This window comes from Somniosus microcephalus, chromosome 5 (genome assembly GCF_052327205.1).
Source record: "Somniosus microcephalus isolate GS21.2 chromosome 5, FLI_Smic_1.0, whole genome shotgun sequence".
Classification (NCBI taxonomy): Eukaryota; Metazoa; Chordata; class Chondrichthyes; order Squaliformes; family Somniosidae; genus Somniosus; species Somniosus microcephalus.
This window is the reverse complement of record NC_140991.1, coordinates 291,093,920-291,107,227: the sequence shown is the minus strand read 5'-3', so window position 1 is coordinate 291,107,227 and position 13,308 is coordinate 291,093,920. Positions and strand designations below refer to the sequence as shown.

The window sequence follows — 13,308 nt, the reverse complement described above, 5'->3', positions numbered from 1 at the left end:
GTCCCCCATCTTGCAATACATACAGGTCTAGTTTTGGTGTTTCCTTACCGTTATATATAACGGTCACCCTTATTTTTCCTTTGGGGTAGACTTTTTGCCCCGTGTACGTCTTCAAAATAATTTTTGCATCTCTCAAGGGTATGTGTGAGAATAGCCGCTCGTAGTCCCGTCGGTTTATGACTGTTAGGGCTGATCCTGTGTCCAATTCCATCTTTACCTGGACTCCTGCTATCTTGAGAGTGACCCAAATGGTTTGGTGATCCTCCGTTGTGATCACATTATGTAGTTTCAGACAACTCAGTTCCCTGCTTTCGGAGTCGTTATCACTCTTTTGTTCGTCTGAACTATTCTCCGTCATCTTATGTACCTTCTTGTACCTTCCTTTGGTAGGTTTCTTATTGCTGGTTTTCTTTCCCGACCTGCAGACTCGTGCTATGTGTCCTACTTTTCCACACTGTCTGCACACTTTGTCTTTGACCCAGCAATCATTCTGGTCGTGTGTTGTTCTGCCGCAGCGATAGCACTTCTCTCTTCCATATGACATTTTGTTTGTGCCATATTCTTGCGGTCTCTGTTGTATCTCTGCAGCGCCCCGTGCTGCTGCTTCATATGATACTGCAATGCTGAAAGCCTTTTCCAGCATAAGGTCCTTTTCAGATAAAAGCCGTTTCTGGGTTCCTTCACTTTGAAGCCCACACACTAACTTGTCCCTTAAGGTATCTGCCAGTCCCGCTCCAAACTGGCAGTGTTTCGATAGTTTGCGCAGTTCTGTTAAATAATCAGCATTGCTTTCATCCTTATGCTGGTTCAGTTTGTGAAACTTGAATCTTTCTGCTATCAGCAGCGGTGTGGGGTTTAAAATGTTCCTGTAGTATCGTTACTATGTCTTCAAAACGCTTTTCCATTGGCTTTGTTGGGGTTACTAGATTTCGTAATAAACCATATGTCTTTGCACCCATTAAATTTAACAATACCGGCGCTTTCTTGTCATCCGACACATCATTTGCCTTGCAGTACACCTCTATTCGTTCGACATATGTAGTCCAATCTTCGACTTCATTGTAAAATGCGGTGATATTGCCACTCTTCGGCATTTTGGGTGTGGTTTAAAATGGCGTCTCCCAATGGCTTAAAATTGCGTCTCCCGCGCTTTCCTTCCTCCCCCACTGCTGCCAACGCCGCTCCCGGCGGCTCTCGTGGCAATGGCGGCGCCCTGTAGTTTTCGCGCGCTTCTCCTGCGCTGCTGCCAACGCTGCTCTCGGCAGTCCTCGTAGCAATGGCGGCGCCTAGCGGGTTTCTGCACGTCTCTCTCTCCCTCTCGGACGTTGCTCGGCCCCTGAACACCGGCTGCGCCCTGTGCGCTCTGCCCTCTCTCTCTCTCCCCCCCGTCGACGCTGCTCGGCCCTTTGCTGTGCCGTTCGGTATGGCTCTAGCCCGCCGCTGTCCGGGAAGGGTCTGCGCACTACCTGTTGCCAGCCCGTTTTGCTGGACCACCTCGACTGGAAAGCCAAGCCTGGCTCTCGACAGCCTCCCCCGCAATTCTCGAGTCTCTGCTGGATGACTGGGCGGTTGCCCGTGGTCGACGCCCGAGTCTCTGGCCTTGACCTCCAATCCACTGATCTCCAGGAACGAATCCCCGGGAGGTGATGCAGAGTTGCAGGTAGGTTCGAACTTGCCTCGTCGCCAATGTAGTGTCTGTGTATAATAAGACACAGACTGCAGGAGAAACGGTACAACAGGTGTTTACTCAACGTGGCTCAGTGGAACTGCCTGTACAGATTACTACTCAGTGCTATATACAGGTGTGGTCACTGCCGGTACTACAGTATACATGAGCTGTAAAAAGTAGTTCCTCCCTTAAAAAGGTATATACATTACAGTCTCTGCTTCAATTCCTAACTCCAGTGGTGCATTCAGTACGGTCTCAAAGTTTCTTCCGCTCTCTGTCCCAGATCTCTTGCATTTCATATCTATAGTCCCTTGTTCTCGACCCCTTGATCACTAGAAAGTCTGTTTATCCATCTTTCCCATTCCTTCATAAATTTTGTTGCGAAGGGATTCAAAACTGTAATTTGATCAGTGAAAGAAAGACTTGCATTTATATAGCGCCTTTCACGACCACCAGACGCTTTACAGCCAATGAAGTACTTTTGAAGTGGAGCCACTGTTGTAATGTGGGAAACGCGGCAGCCAATTTTCACAGTAAGGTCCCACAAACAGCAATGTGATAATGACCAGATAATCTGTTTTTGTTATGTGGATTGAAGAATAAATATTGGCCAGGACACCGGGGATAACTCCCCTGCTCTTCTTCGAAATAGTGCCTTGGGATCTTTTACATCCACCCGAGAGCAGAGGGGCCTCGGTTTAACATCTCATCCGAAAGACTCAGCACTGCACTGGAGTGTCAGCCTAGCTTTATGTGCTCAAGTCCCTGGAGTGGGACTTGAACCCACAACCTTCTGACACAGGCGAGTGTGCTACCAACTGAGCCACAGCCGACACTGTTCCAAATTAAGTTTCTCTTACAATTTAGGACCCACCTGAACAAAGGACACAAAGTTTGTCTATCCTAGCTGACCACCGGGGTCACTGCTCGTGGGTTGGTCTTGATCGCAGCTCTAATCTTCAACTGTTAATCTACCCTTTCACTAAAAGGCCATCTCTCGGATAGCCCCCTGTCTGGAAGTCATCTAAAAATAATCATGCAATCGATTAGAAGTTAATTATTGCTGTTGGCAGTTTCTCTAGATTGGCAGCTGCTTGGCTCCTCGCCTCATTATCTCTACAGCCACTCAAGGTCGTTTCAAGGTCAGGGGGGAAAAACCTAGCAGGAAGTAACTCTCTCTTTTTACATAAAAATCATACTGAACTCATCTGGAATGTGATGGATGTTCTCAAAACTTTTATAAGATAAGCAGATGTATGAAACAAGACTTAAAACCTGAATGAAAGTATGAAATCTGATCAAACACCAGGGATTTTTTTTTCAAATAACATGGCTTAAATTTTCCACAGGTTAGGCACTGAATTCTCAAAGTACAGTTGGTACCATTAAATCAACAGTATTTGTATTCTGCACTAACATCCCCACCGACACCTGGGAATCCCCGGGCCAAGACTGCACAAAGTGGAGGAGGAGCATCCGGGAAGGCGCTGAACACCTCGAGTCTCTTCGCTGGGAGCAAGCGGAAGCCAAGCGCAGGCAGCGCAAGGAGCGCACGTCAACCCAAGCATCCCACCCACCCGCCCCTTCAACCACCGTCTGCCCCACCTGTGACAGAGACTGTAGGTCCCGCATTGGACTCATCAGTCACCTGCGAACTCATTTTTAATGTGGAAGCAAGTCATCCTCGGTTCCGAGGGACTGCCTAAGAAGGATTTTCACATACAACAGTGACAGCTATTATTTAAAAAAAGGAATTGATTGATTGATGGGAAAATCTAGATGACATAAGGTGCTGTATAAACACAAGTCCCTTCAGTCGTCATGCATGCCCTTTGATTCGCAAAGACTATCCAGTGATTTCAATATTTGCACCTCTTTCTTCATATACAATATGGCTTTGTAAAGACTTGCATTCAAATGGGTCAAACACAATTGGTCATTTAAAACTCAAGACACATGTGAAATTGGTTTTGTGTGAACTGCATACACAAGTGGATGAGACCTAACCAATGGAAAGGCTAGAGTTCATATTTACACTGCCCCAAAGAGAATTCCCAATCTCAGCTGTGCCATCACAGGAGAGACACAACAGGACAAAGCAGAGACCAGGCTTCATCCCACATGAAGGGAAGGAGAAAATTAAAATGTCAGAAGGGCAGTCGCCTCTCCACTCCCCAGATTGCTAAACACAGAGCTAGGAGTAGGTTACCTTCCTGTGGGCTCAGTTCATGTGGAGCACCCAGCACTTGAGGGCCAGGGGATGGAGGAGGTAGAGAAGTTATTAAAAGCAAAAAAACAAGTTCATAGTTCAAGGCAATAGATTGTTTTCTTTAAAAAGGGTGAAAGTTGAGAGTCTGTAATATGCAATGTTGCTAAGTTCCCTAATCAACTGTAAAATATTACAACAAGGAAGTCAGTAAAAACTTACACCTGAATTACAACTTCCTTTAGTTTTCTACATTTGATTGAAAAAGCATTTAACCACTGATTTCAAAGTTACACGTTTCCATTTCACATATTCCCACAGGAGGAGGTGCAGAGAGTGGGCACACTGCCAAACAGGCTCCTGGAGTAACCCAACACCGAGATACTTCATGCCCAGCGCCCTTAAATAACCTACACTGGATTTTGCTGTATACTATGGATCCCTTGCTCTTGTGGTCTTAAAAAGTTAATTGGAAAAAGATTCACTGCCTCATAAATTTGGGAACCTTATAAATTCAATACCTGTAGTTTTGGACTGCCTCCCATCCCTGTGGATCCAGATGGCAGACCATCTTTAAAACATTAGGAGACTCAAACAAAAAAAAAGTGCAATCCAAAGTCCTTGGGAAACAATCCCAATCGTCATATGTCACTTGTTCTCAAATCCTTATGGCCAACTTCACCCTTCTGTCAGAGGAGCTAACCCCACTGAGCCAGAACTTCCTCTGCAGCAACTCCCAGGTAGAACAGGAACATTATTAACTATATACTTTCAGAGCAAGAGGTGCAGTGAATGTTGGGCTCAGAATTGGACACTATTGTAATGCTCCCTGTGGGCGAGTAACCCGACAAGGCTCCTGGTCAAGTTTCAACTATAAATAATGGAAAACAGGGCAAACTACCAGATGGCAACCAGAGCTCATGAAACTATACCCCTACAAAAGGAGCCAACATTTTTAGGGCACAAAAACTGGCAGAGAATTCCATCCACAACAGTTTTAGCAGAAGTCCGAGCCCTATATAAAATGTAGGGGGGTAAGGAAAGCAGCAGTGACTATACTGCTCCTCATTCAATCTTACATTTCTCTTTAGGTCTTTCCATTTTGTGCATTCTTCTCTGGCCAGAAGGCAGAGAAGCTGACCAGCTCCCAGGCCATTGCTAATGCATCTTACACTCGGAGTGTAACAGTCTGATTCACCTCCAGATAGTCTGGCAGCAGCAATTGGCCACCACTTGACCATTTCCTAGTGATATTCCGAAGATCATGAACACACCTCATGAGGACCGGAGGTGCACTCTTGGACATACTGTTTTGGGAACACTCATGTGCCGTGCCAATGACCTACCAAAGGGCCTATTGGGTGATTTTTTTATTTTTTTTAAACCAGGATCTAACCAGCTTCTGCCACTAGGGCACCTCAGTGAGACAACAGTAGAGTGCCCTCTTCTGCCACACCACCACTCCTGTTGCATTTAAATTTACTCCGCTAATCCTATCTCTAACATATTTTCCTACAATTTCCTGTAGGCCTTTAGACCCATGGCGTTTTAAGCAGAATCTCTCCCAAATGATAGCAGGTTCCAGACGCATACATGTCTTATGGTGGAAGCTTTACACTCGCAAGCAAGGGGTTTCCACACAGTCGTACAGTGCAATAATCTACCTCTACCAAAATATTTAACAAATAGCATTCATCCCTATAGCATTCATCCCTATGCAAAAAGTGCAGAATCAATGAGAATTCTGCTTCAACTCCCATTAGGGAGACACTATACTATACTTCAGTCAATTGAGTAGTTCTTCTTAGGCAGTCCCTCGGAACCGAGGATGACTTGCTTCCACATTAAAAATGAGTTCTCAGGTGACTGATGAGTCCAATGCAGGACCCACAGTCTCTGTCACAGGTGGGGCAGACGGTGGGGTGCTTGGGTGGACGTGCGCTCCTTGCGCTTGGCTTCCGCTTGCTCCCGGCGAAGAGACTCGAGGTGTTCGGTGCCTTCCCGGATGCTTCTCCTCCACTTTGTGCAGTCTTGGGCCAGGGATTCCCAGGTGTCAGTGGGGATGTTGCACTTTTTCAAGGAGGCTTTGAGGGTGCCCTTGAAGCGTTTCCTCTGCCCACCTGGGGCACTATTGCCGTGTCGGAGCTCAGAGTAGAGCGCTTGTTTTGGGAGTCTCATATCGGGCATGAAGACGATGTGACCCGTCCATCGGAGCTGATCGAAGCTTTGACCACGCTCTATGCTGGGGATGTTGGCCTGCGCGAGAACACCGACGTTGGTGCGCCTATCCTGCCAATGGATTTGCAGGATCTTGCGGAGGCAGCATTGGTGGTACCTCTCCAGTGCTTTGAGGTGCCTGCTGTACATGGTCCATGTCTGAGGCATACAGCAGGGCAGGTATCACTGCTGCTCTGTAGACCATGAGCTTAGTGCAGAGTTTGAGGTCCTGGTCTTCAAACACTCTCTTCCTCAGGCGACTGAAGGCTGCACTGGCACACTGAAGGCGGTGTTGGACTTAGTCATCGATGTCTGCTCTTGTTGACAGTAGGCTCCCGAGGTATGGAAAGTGGTCCACGTTGTCCAATTGAGTAATAGGTTATTCACATACACACACTTCATACGTACAGAGTAGCATAATTCAATTTCTCTCTTAATTCTCCAGTTTTATTAACCACCAACACATGAACAGTATAAAGCAACAGTGGTTAGGTGGGAGTATAACAGAATTTGGAGGTGTTTAGCTGCTGAATAAATGGGTGCATCCATATTTTCAGAAGGTAGCAACCAGCCACTGAAGTTTCTTTTGTATCTGTGGACTGCAAAGCTGAACAACTGTTTCCATACACCAAGCAAAACAAGTTTGCAACGAACTGAAAGCACTATGTAAGGGGGAGAGGGGGGGTGGTGGCAGGGGAGACTACTTTGTCTTATTAAAACAAATTAGGATACTTATAGTGTTGATCCACGGAAGGAATGGGAGGGGTACAGAAAGAGGAGGTGGTCGTTTTAGAGTAGAATAGACACTTATAAATGGCATGCACCCAACTGTCAGTACTCAAGATGATAGTAGGCTGAAAGTTCACTTGTAATCTTTTAAGGCGGCTATTTTGGGAGTGTTTAGACAATAGGATCTGTGCTCTAGAATTGCCATGCCTTCAATCTATTGGATACTGTCAAGTTTGAGGAGTGCACAGATGTATGCAAGAAACTATGTGCAATTAAAGTGAGTGTGCTGCCTTCACACTGCAACAGTCCACCAATATTACTCTTGTAAAGGGCAGCCTGGCTCCTTTAAGCATTCAACTTACATAAACACAAGGACAGTAAACTACATTTACCAAGCTCAGCCAGCAGCAGACCAGAACAAAGCCCTACATAACGTCACAAGTTATAGGTAGAACTAAAACAGGGAATTTCATTAGATCACTTTCAATAAAAATCAAACTGTTACAAAGAATTATCATCTATAAAAATCACTTTTGTTTTCAGTTTCCAATAACTTATTTAAACTGGGGAGAGGAACCTGGACTGAAGGAATTACCAAAAGGAACAGAATTAACATGGTTGAAAATGACAATTGCTGCAGCTCACTGGGTTGATTTGTGTATCTGCATTGATGTTAATCCAGTTCCCTCGTACCATCAACATTCCAAGTCAGTTCCCCTAATTATGCGATCAGTCATTAGAATTAATAATATATTTTTTTAAAGAATAGGTTCTCGCCATCAAAAAACCTATCTTGAAGCACGCACGGTCCTCGTCATAAATCTTATGACTCATGAAGTAACACTGGGCGGCCAGCTGGTGGCGCCGTCCAAAGAGTATAAATACTCGGGCGTGGGCCCAGCTTGCTCAGGATGTTTCCATAACCAGGAACTAGTGATTGTAACTAGAAGTCTCGTGGTTTTGAAACAGTGGATTAAAGCCTTGTTTTATAATCGAACCAAGTGCTCAGTAGTCTTTTTACATCAATCCTCACACACGGTGCTCAAGCTCTGTACACACAACAACAAGTGTTAATCAGTTTACAGTATCAGAGTAGGCTCAAGCTGTAATACCTTGTCAGGGCCAATTACTGTTGAGGCATTATGTTATTACAGGATAAAAAAGACACGTAGGCCACTGCCTACAAAGTTCCCTTACCCAGGATCCTCCAGGAAGCCTTCCAATTCATCTTTCTGTTCAGCCAAGTTAGACTCCAGATCCAGATAGGTACCATTGTGAGACAGCTGCAGTGCACAGTCATCAAGCTGCAACAGAGAAGCAAATGTTGACTTACTGATCATTACCACAGTGCACAGAAGCCAGCCCTTCTCCCAGCTAGTCAACCAGGTACTGGTTGAGAGCAATAGGGGCTACCATACGCATTTGTCCTCTCAAGAGTATTTCTTAATTCTATGGTTATTTCATTAACCCAATATCAGTTCCCAACCCATGACCTCAGTTCACTTGTTCAGTCTTTGGAATTGGACTCAAGTCAGTCAATGGGTTAATTTCCTATTAGTGACAACCTTCAGGTGAACATCAAGTAGGGGGGGGAACTATCTATTTCAATCAATTTCCTTCAAAAAAAAGTGCAAAAATTGTCTCAAGAAACTACTTAACTGCATCTGGATTGAATTACATGGTCTTTTTATGTTGTCCGCTTCCACAGGGCCATTCACTTACATGCAGTCAAGACTAAAATCAACTGAACAAGATTGGCCGAGGGATGAATTCTATAGATGTTGGTAAAATTGCAACAAGTGAAACTAAATCTATGATCAAATTAAGCAACTATGATATTGAAATAACATTAGAAAGGAAGCTGGTGCAACAGGGCATTAGATCACAAATAGCAGAACGCAAGGGCATGCCTGTGTTGAGGATGGGACACTAAATGGAAGCTGGGAGGTTCTCCAGAGGGCAGGGGCAAGGCTGGGTGTGCAAGTCAGCAGCACACTCTCCAAACGTTTCTGAACGGTATTGGCAAAACCATCGCTGCCCGTGTACCTTACTGACAGGAACAGGCCATAGTGATACGAGGGCTGAATGAAAACAGTGGGGAAGGCAAGAATGAGAGATAACCCCGGATTGTGATTGACTGAAAATAAACCAAGCTTAAAAGTGAAGGGTGGTTGTAAAAAGACAACAGCTACATGCACAGCACTGCCACTGGAGGAGTTTGATTACAGGTTATCTTGGAGCGTGCAGCACAACACAGTCAGTGTCCCTTGAAAACAGGAGCCTCCATTGTGCACGGCTGCTAGAGTAGTGCGAATCTCTGCCATAGATTGTGGTGCTTGGGTATCGGCAGCTGGGTGACTAGCATCTCTGGTAAAACCGGATTTGCCAATGGCCCTCCTCACCACCTTCTACAGAAGACGCACACAAGATTCCCTAAGGGAAATTAATGGTGTTCCTGTTGTGGTGATTGAAAATGGCAGGACCCCCTTGGGGCAAGTGTTTAGGCAGAAACAAACTAAGTGGCAACAGGAAAACAAGAGGGAACACTGCAAAAATAGCTTCCAAATGTTCCTACTAATCTTATCGGGCTCGTTAAACCGACTTCTATAAACAGCACATGGCTGAAATCAGTTGCTTCATGGGTTTAAGGGAATCCGGCAATGTGGAAAATGTACAGGGCCCCTTCATTCTGCTACTGGATTGCCTTAGGAAGGTGGAAAATGCCCCGACGTATCAGTGACCTGCTCTATACATCGGTACACTGTGGACGATTGATGTTGCATGTGGGAATGAGCCCCGAGGCGCAAGAATTCAGGGTCGAGGGTGCCCTGAGCACCACCGGCATTGCTGTCCCCGTGATGGTGACAGCTTCTAGTAAATGGCAGAGATCAGTCTCTGCCCTTGGTGTTGCAGAGTCGGTGAAGGGCATTCCCAGGTAGCCGTGCCAGGGTCTACACACATGGATGCACATCCTTCATTTAACTCTCCTCCAGGCAAAACACAGAAAGAATACAAAAGGAATCCTCATTCCATTAAAAAAAAATTGTGCAATCAAAATTGTTGCTGCTAAAAATCTGGGCAAAAAAGCCCACCAAACACATAAATCAGTCAGTCAGAAATACGCGATTGAATTTCACGGTCAGAAGCGTGGAAGATAAACACCAACATGGATTGAACAGCCCTTTTCATGTTGCAATTTCTATGTAAGTAATCACAACTGCTTCTCCCGGTCATAAGTCACATGGTACTTGCTCATCATTTCTTGATCAAGCAGTGCATTCTCAGGAAATAAAAGTGTAACTTTTGCTTGTACTCATTATACTGCCATACCCATTCGGGTTAATATTTAAAATGAAACACTTGCACATTTTAAGCCAGTTTAATTTTTTTTTTTTTAAATCAGGTGCGCAAACCAGACAGATCCCTGCGATATAGGGCCTCTGCCCAAATTCCCAGTCCTTACCAGCAATTCTGGGCACTAGGAGAGAAAGTGAGCCCTTCTTGCCATATTACAGCACTGGCACCTAGCTGTACATTTTCAGATCAGTAATTGAGCGTGCTCGTTCTTGTCTGTATACAAAGATTCTTCCGCTATATATAAAAAAAAAAATCTTGGATTGCCAGAGGATATTTTAACACTTGTCTCACATGGTCAGTTATACTGTGTTTTTCATACAAAGTCCAGTCTTACTGTGGAGTGAAGGGGCATATTGAATCTGGACTTTGCTTCACACTGGCTACATTATAACTGCAATTAGTACAAAACTTCAAAAAAAAATATTAAGAAGTTCAAAAACAGAAATGGCAGTCTACAAGAGATTGCGATACCACCCCCCACCCCCCAATTCTGAGGCATTAACCCCTGTTAAGTTACGGTTCCATTGGCACTGGTCAGTCTATGGTACCTTTCCCCAGTGCTTATTCTTGCATGCTTATTTAGCAGCTAAACTCAAACTGTCCTGAAACAAACAAACATTCACTTTTGAGTGTAAATCAGGAACTCTGGCTGATATTCTCCTTCTTGACCTGAAACACCGAGATCAACTGTAGCAAATCCACACCACCAGCACCTTGCATCAACTCTGTAGAGACCAGGGGCAGGATTTTCATTGGGCCGTGGAAGCTGGATTGGAGGCGTGGGGTGGGGGGTTAAAATCCCAAAATCAGGGGTCCCGACCCCTTCCCGCACCCAAACCCACCTCCATGCCAGTTTCAAAGGAGGCGGGTACCCGCCCTGCACTGGGACCCGCCTACCTGAGGCGGGAAGGGATTAGTGCCAATTAATTGCCTGTTAACAGGTAGTTTTTAGCCTAATCCCTATTTTTAAGGTTGAAGTGTGGGATTCCCGACGGCTCCAAACCACGCCAGGTTAGAGGAGGCGGGCCATCGGGTTGAAGGACTTGGAGGGGTAGAGATGTTGGTGTTCAGGTGAGTGATGTGTGCATGAGTGCAAAGGTCTCCTCTGAAAGTCGGCACCTCTGACAGTGCAGCACTGTGTCTAAAGTGATTAAATAAGTTTTACATACCTTTTCTGCCTTCCTTTAGGTTCCGGGAGTCCCTCATCTCACCGGCACAGAAATCAGAATGGCTGCGAACTGTCAAAAGTGACAGCCTGCAGCTTTCTGTGCAGGAGAGATTGCTAACTGCGTCTGTGGAGAAGGACTCAGGTTAGAAGTAAGACCGTCAGTGTTTGACAGCTTCAAACAGCTGTGAAACACTGATATTTCATCTGTCAAACGCTCTCGGCAGATGAAATTTCAGTCTGTGACGTCACCTGTTGCCAGGTGGCCCTTAATTGGCCTGCTGAGCCCGCTGGGCAGGCTCAACAAGGTCAATCAAGTTAAAATCGCGTGGATTGGCCGCATCTCGATGGAGGCGGGACCACAACTCCAAAAGTTGTAGTCCCGCCTCCAGTTAAATTCCTGCCCCAGGAATCAAACCCATGATCTTCTGGTCTGCATATTACCTCATCATGAGTCATTTGGGATGTCCACATTTACATCATTGATGCTGGGGAGATTTCAAAACTGAGACTGCATGGATCGGTGCATATGCACCTGCAGTAGGTGTGTGCAGCTCAAGTTTAACTAATGATGGAATTATATGGAACTGGGGAGGACAAATCTGCACTACAGAGTCTCATCACTTTAAAAATGAGCTACTGATGTCTAACCAGAACCCGCAGCATAACAGAGCCCGTAAACAACATGTGACAGTCAATCTGGAGTCGAGATAAATTACGAAAGGGTTAAGTGGACAATTAGACTAAACTATTTGACTCAGGAAGACACACGCACCTCTGAACATAATGGAGACAAACAGAGCTCTGCTTTTATCTCCGATGTTTTGGGGAAAAGTTGGAAAGAAAAATATAGAATATTCAGTGGGGCAAACATAAATTAGAGTTTCAATGAAGGATATCACAAGCACCTGCTGCTGTGAACTTTCAGTTGAAATATTAAATGTTATGCAGATTTCAGATTTAGAAGGCCCCACTAGCATGGAGTGTTCTGGAACCCCAGTTCTAAGCCCTGGACAAATCTCGAACAGACGTGGCTCAGTTGGTAGCACTCTTAAACCAACAATCTTCTGGCTTGTGCAAGTCCTATTCTAGAGACTTGAGCACAAAAATCTAGGCGGACACACCAGGGAAGCACTGAAGGAGTGTTGCACCAGGGAAGCACTGAAGGAGTGCTGCACTGTCAGAGGTGCCGACTTTCAGAGGAGACGTTAAGCAGAGGCTCCGTCTGCTCTCAGGTGGACATAAAAAATCCCATGGCACAATTTCGAAAAGCAGGGGAGTTATCCCCAGTGTCCTGGCCGATACTTACCCCTCAATCAACATCACTTACCCCTCAATCAACATCACTAAAAACAGATTATCTGGTCATTATCACTTTGCAGTTTGTACGAGCTTGCTGTGCACAAATTGGCTGCCGCGTTTCCTACATTTTTTTCCTTTTAGAACCCACACCGGACCAGATGTTCAGGACCAGAAACTAGGGGCTGCAGTATGGTCAAAACGAATGGAGGCCTTTATTGGCCTGTAAAAATCAGCAGCCTACTGGATTTTATAGAAAGTTATTGTTCGGTCCATGTTTAAAGCTGGTAGTAGTTTTGTTTCATATGCTTTAACTGGCCAATTAGAACAGTTACAACTTCACCTTTCTCTTCTGTAGTTATGTTTAGAAAACACAGATTAAGCCCAGACTGCAGTCAGACTTCCCCAAGGTGCACTTATAACATGGTTGATATACTTGTGTGAAGTTTGAAAATTTCAGTGATCTGCAGTGTGAGAAACAATGTGGAACTTGCATGCATAGAACAAAAGGCCATTTTGTTCTTGGCAAGGCAAAGATTCTCATTTCGTCAAGTTTTTTCCATCTAGTACCCTTGTTACAGTCCCCTCGTACAATGCAGAATTTCTGGCCAATAGGTGGCAGATAACCTACTCCGATGCTGCCACTAATGGTCTCGAATTACACAC

At 45.3% G+C, this 13,308-nt stretch overlaps 1 protein-coding gene across 8 annotated transcripts in view; it reads right to left on the bottom strand.

Moving 5' to 3' along the window:
- The window catches only part of fhod3b (formin homology 2 domain containing 3b), a 724,225-nt gene that overhangs the window by 679,742 nt on the left and 31,175 nt on the right, over positions 1-13,308 (bottom strand). For all 8 annotated transcript variants that reach the window (XM_085989128.1, XM_085989121.1, XM_085989122.1 and 5 more), the window contains exon 3: positions 8,019-8,125. In XM_085989128.1, coding sequence (XP_085845254.1) covers positions 8,019-8,125 — 107 coding nt within the window. The remainder of the gene's footprint in view (positions 1-8,018; positions 8,126-13,308) is intronic.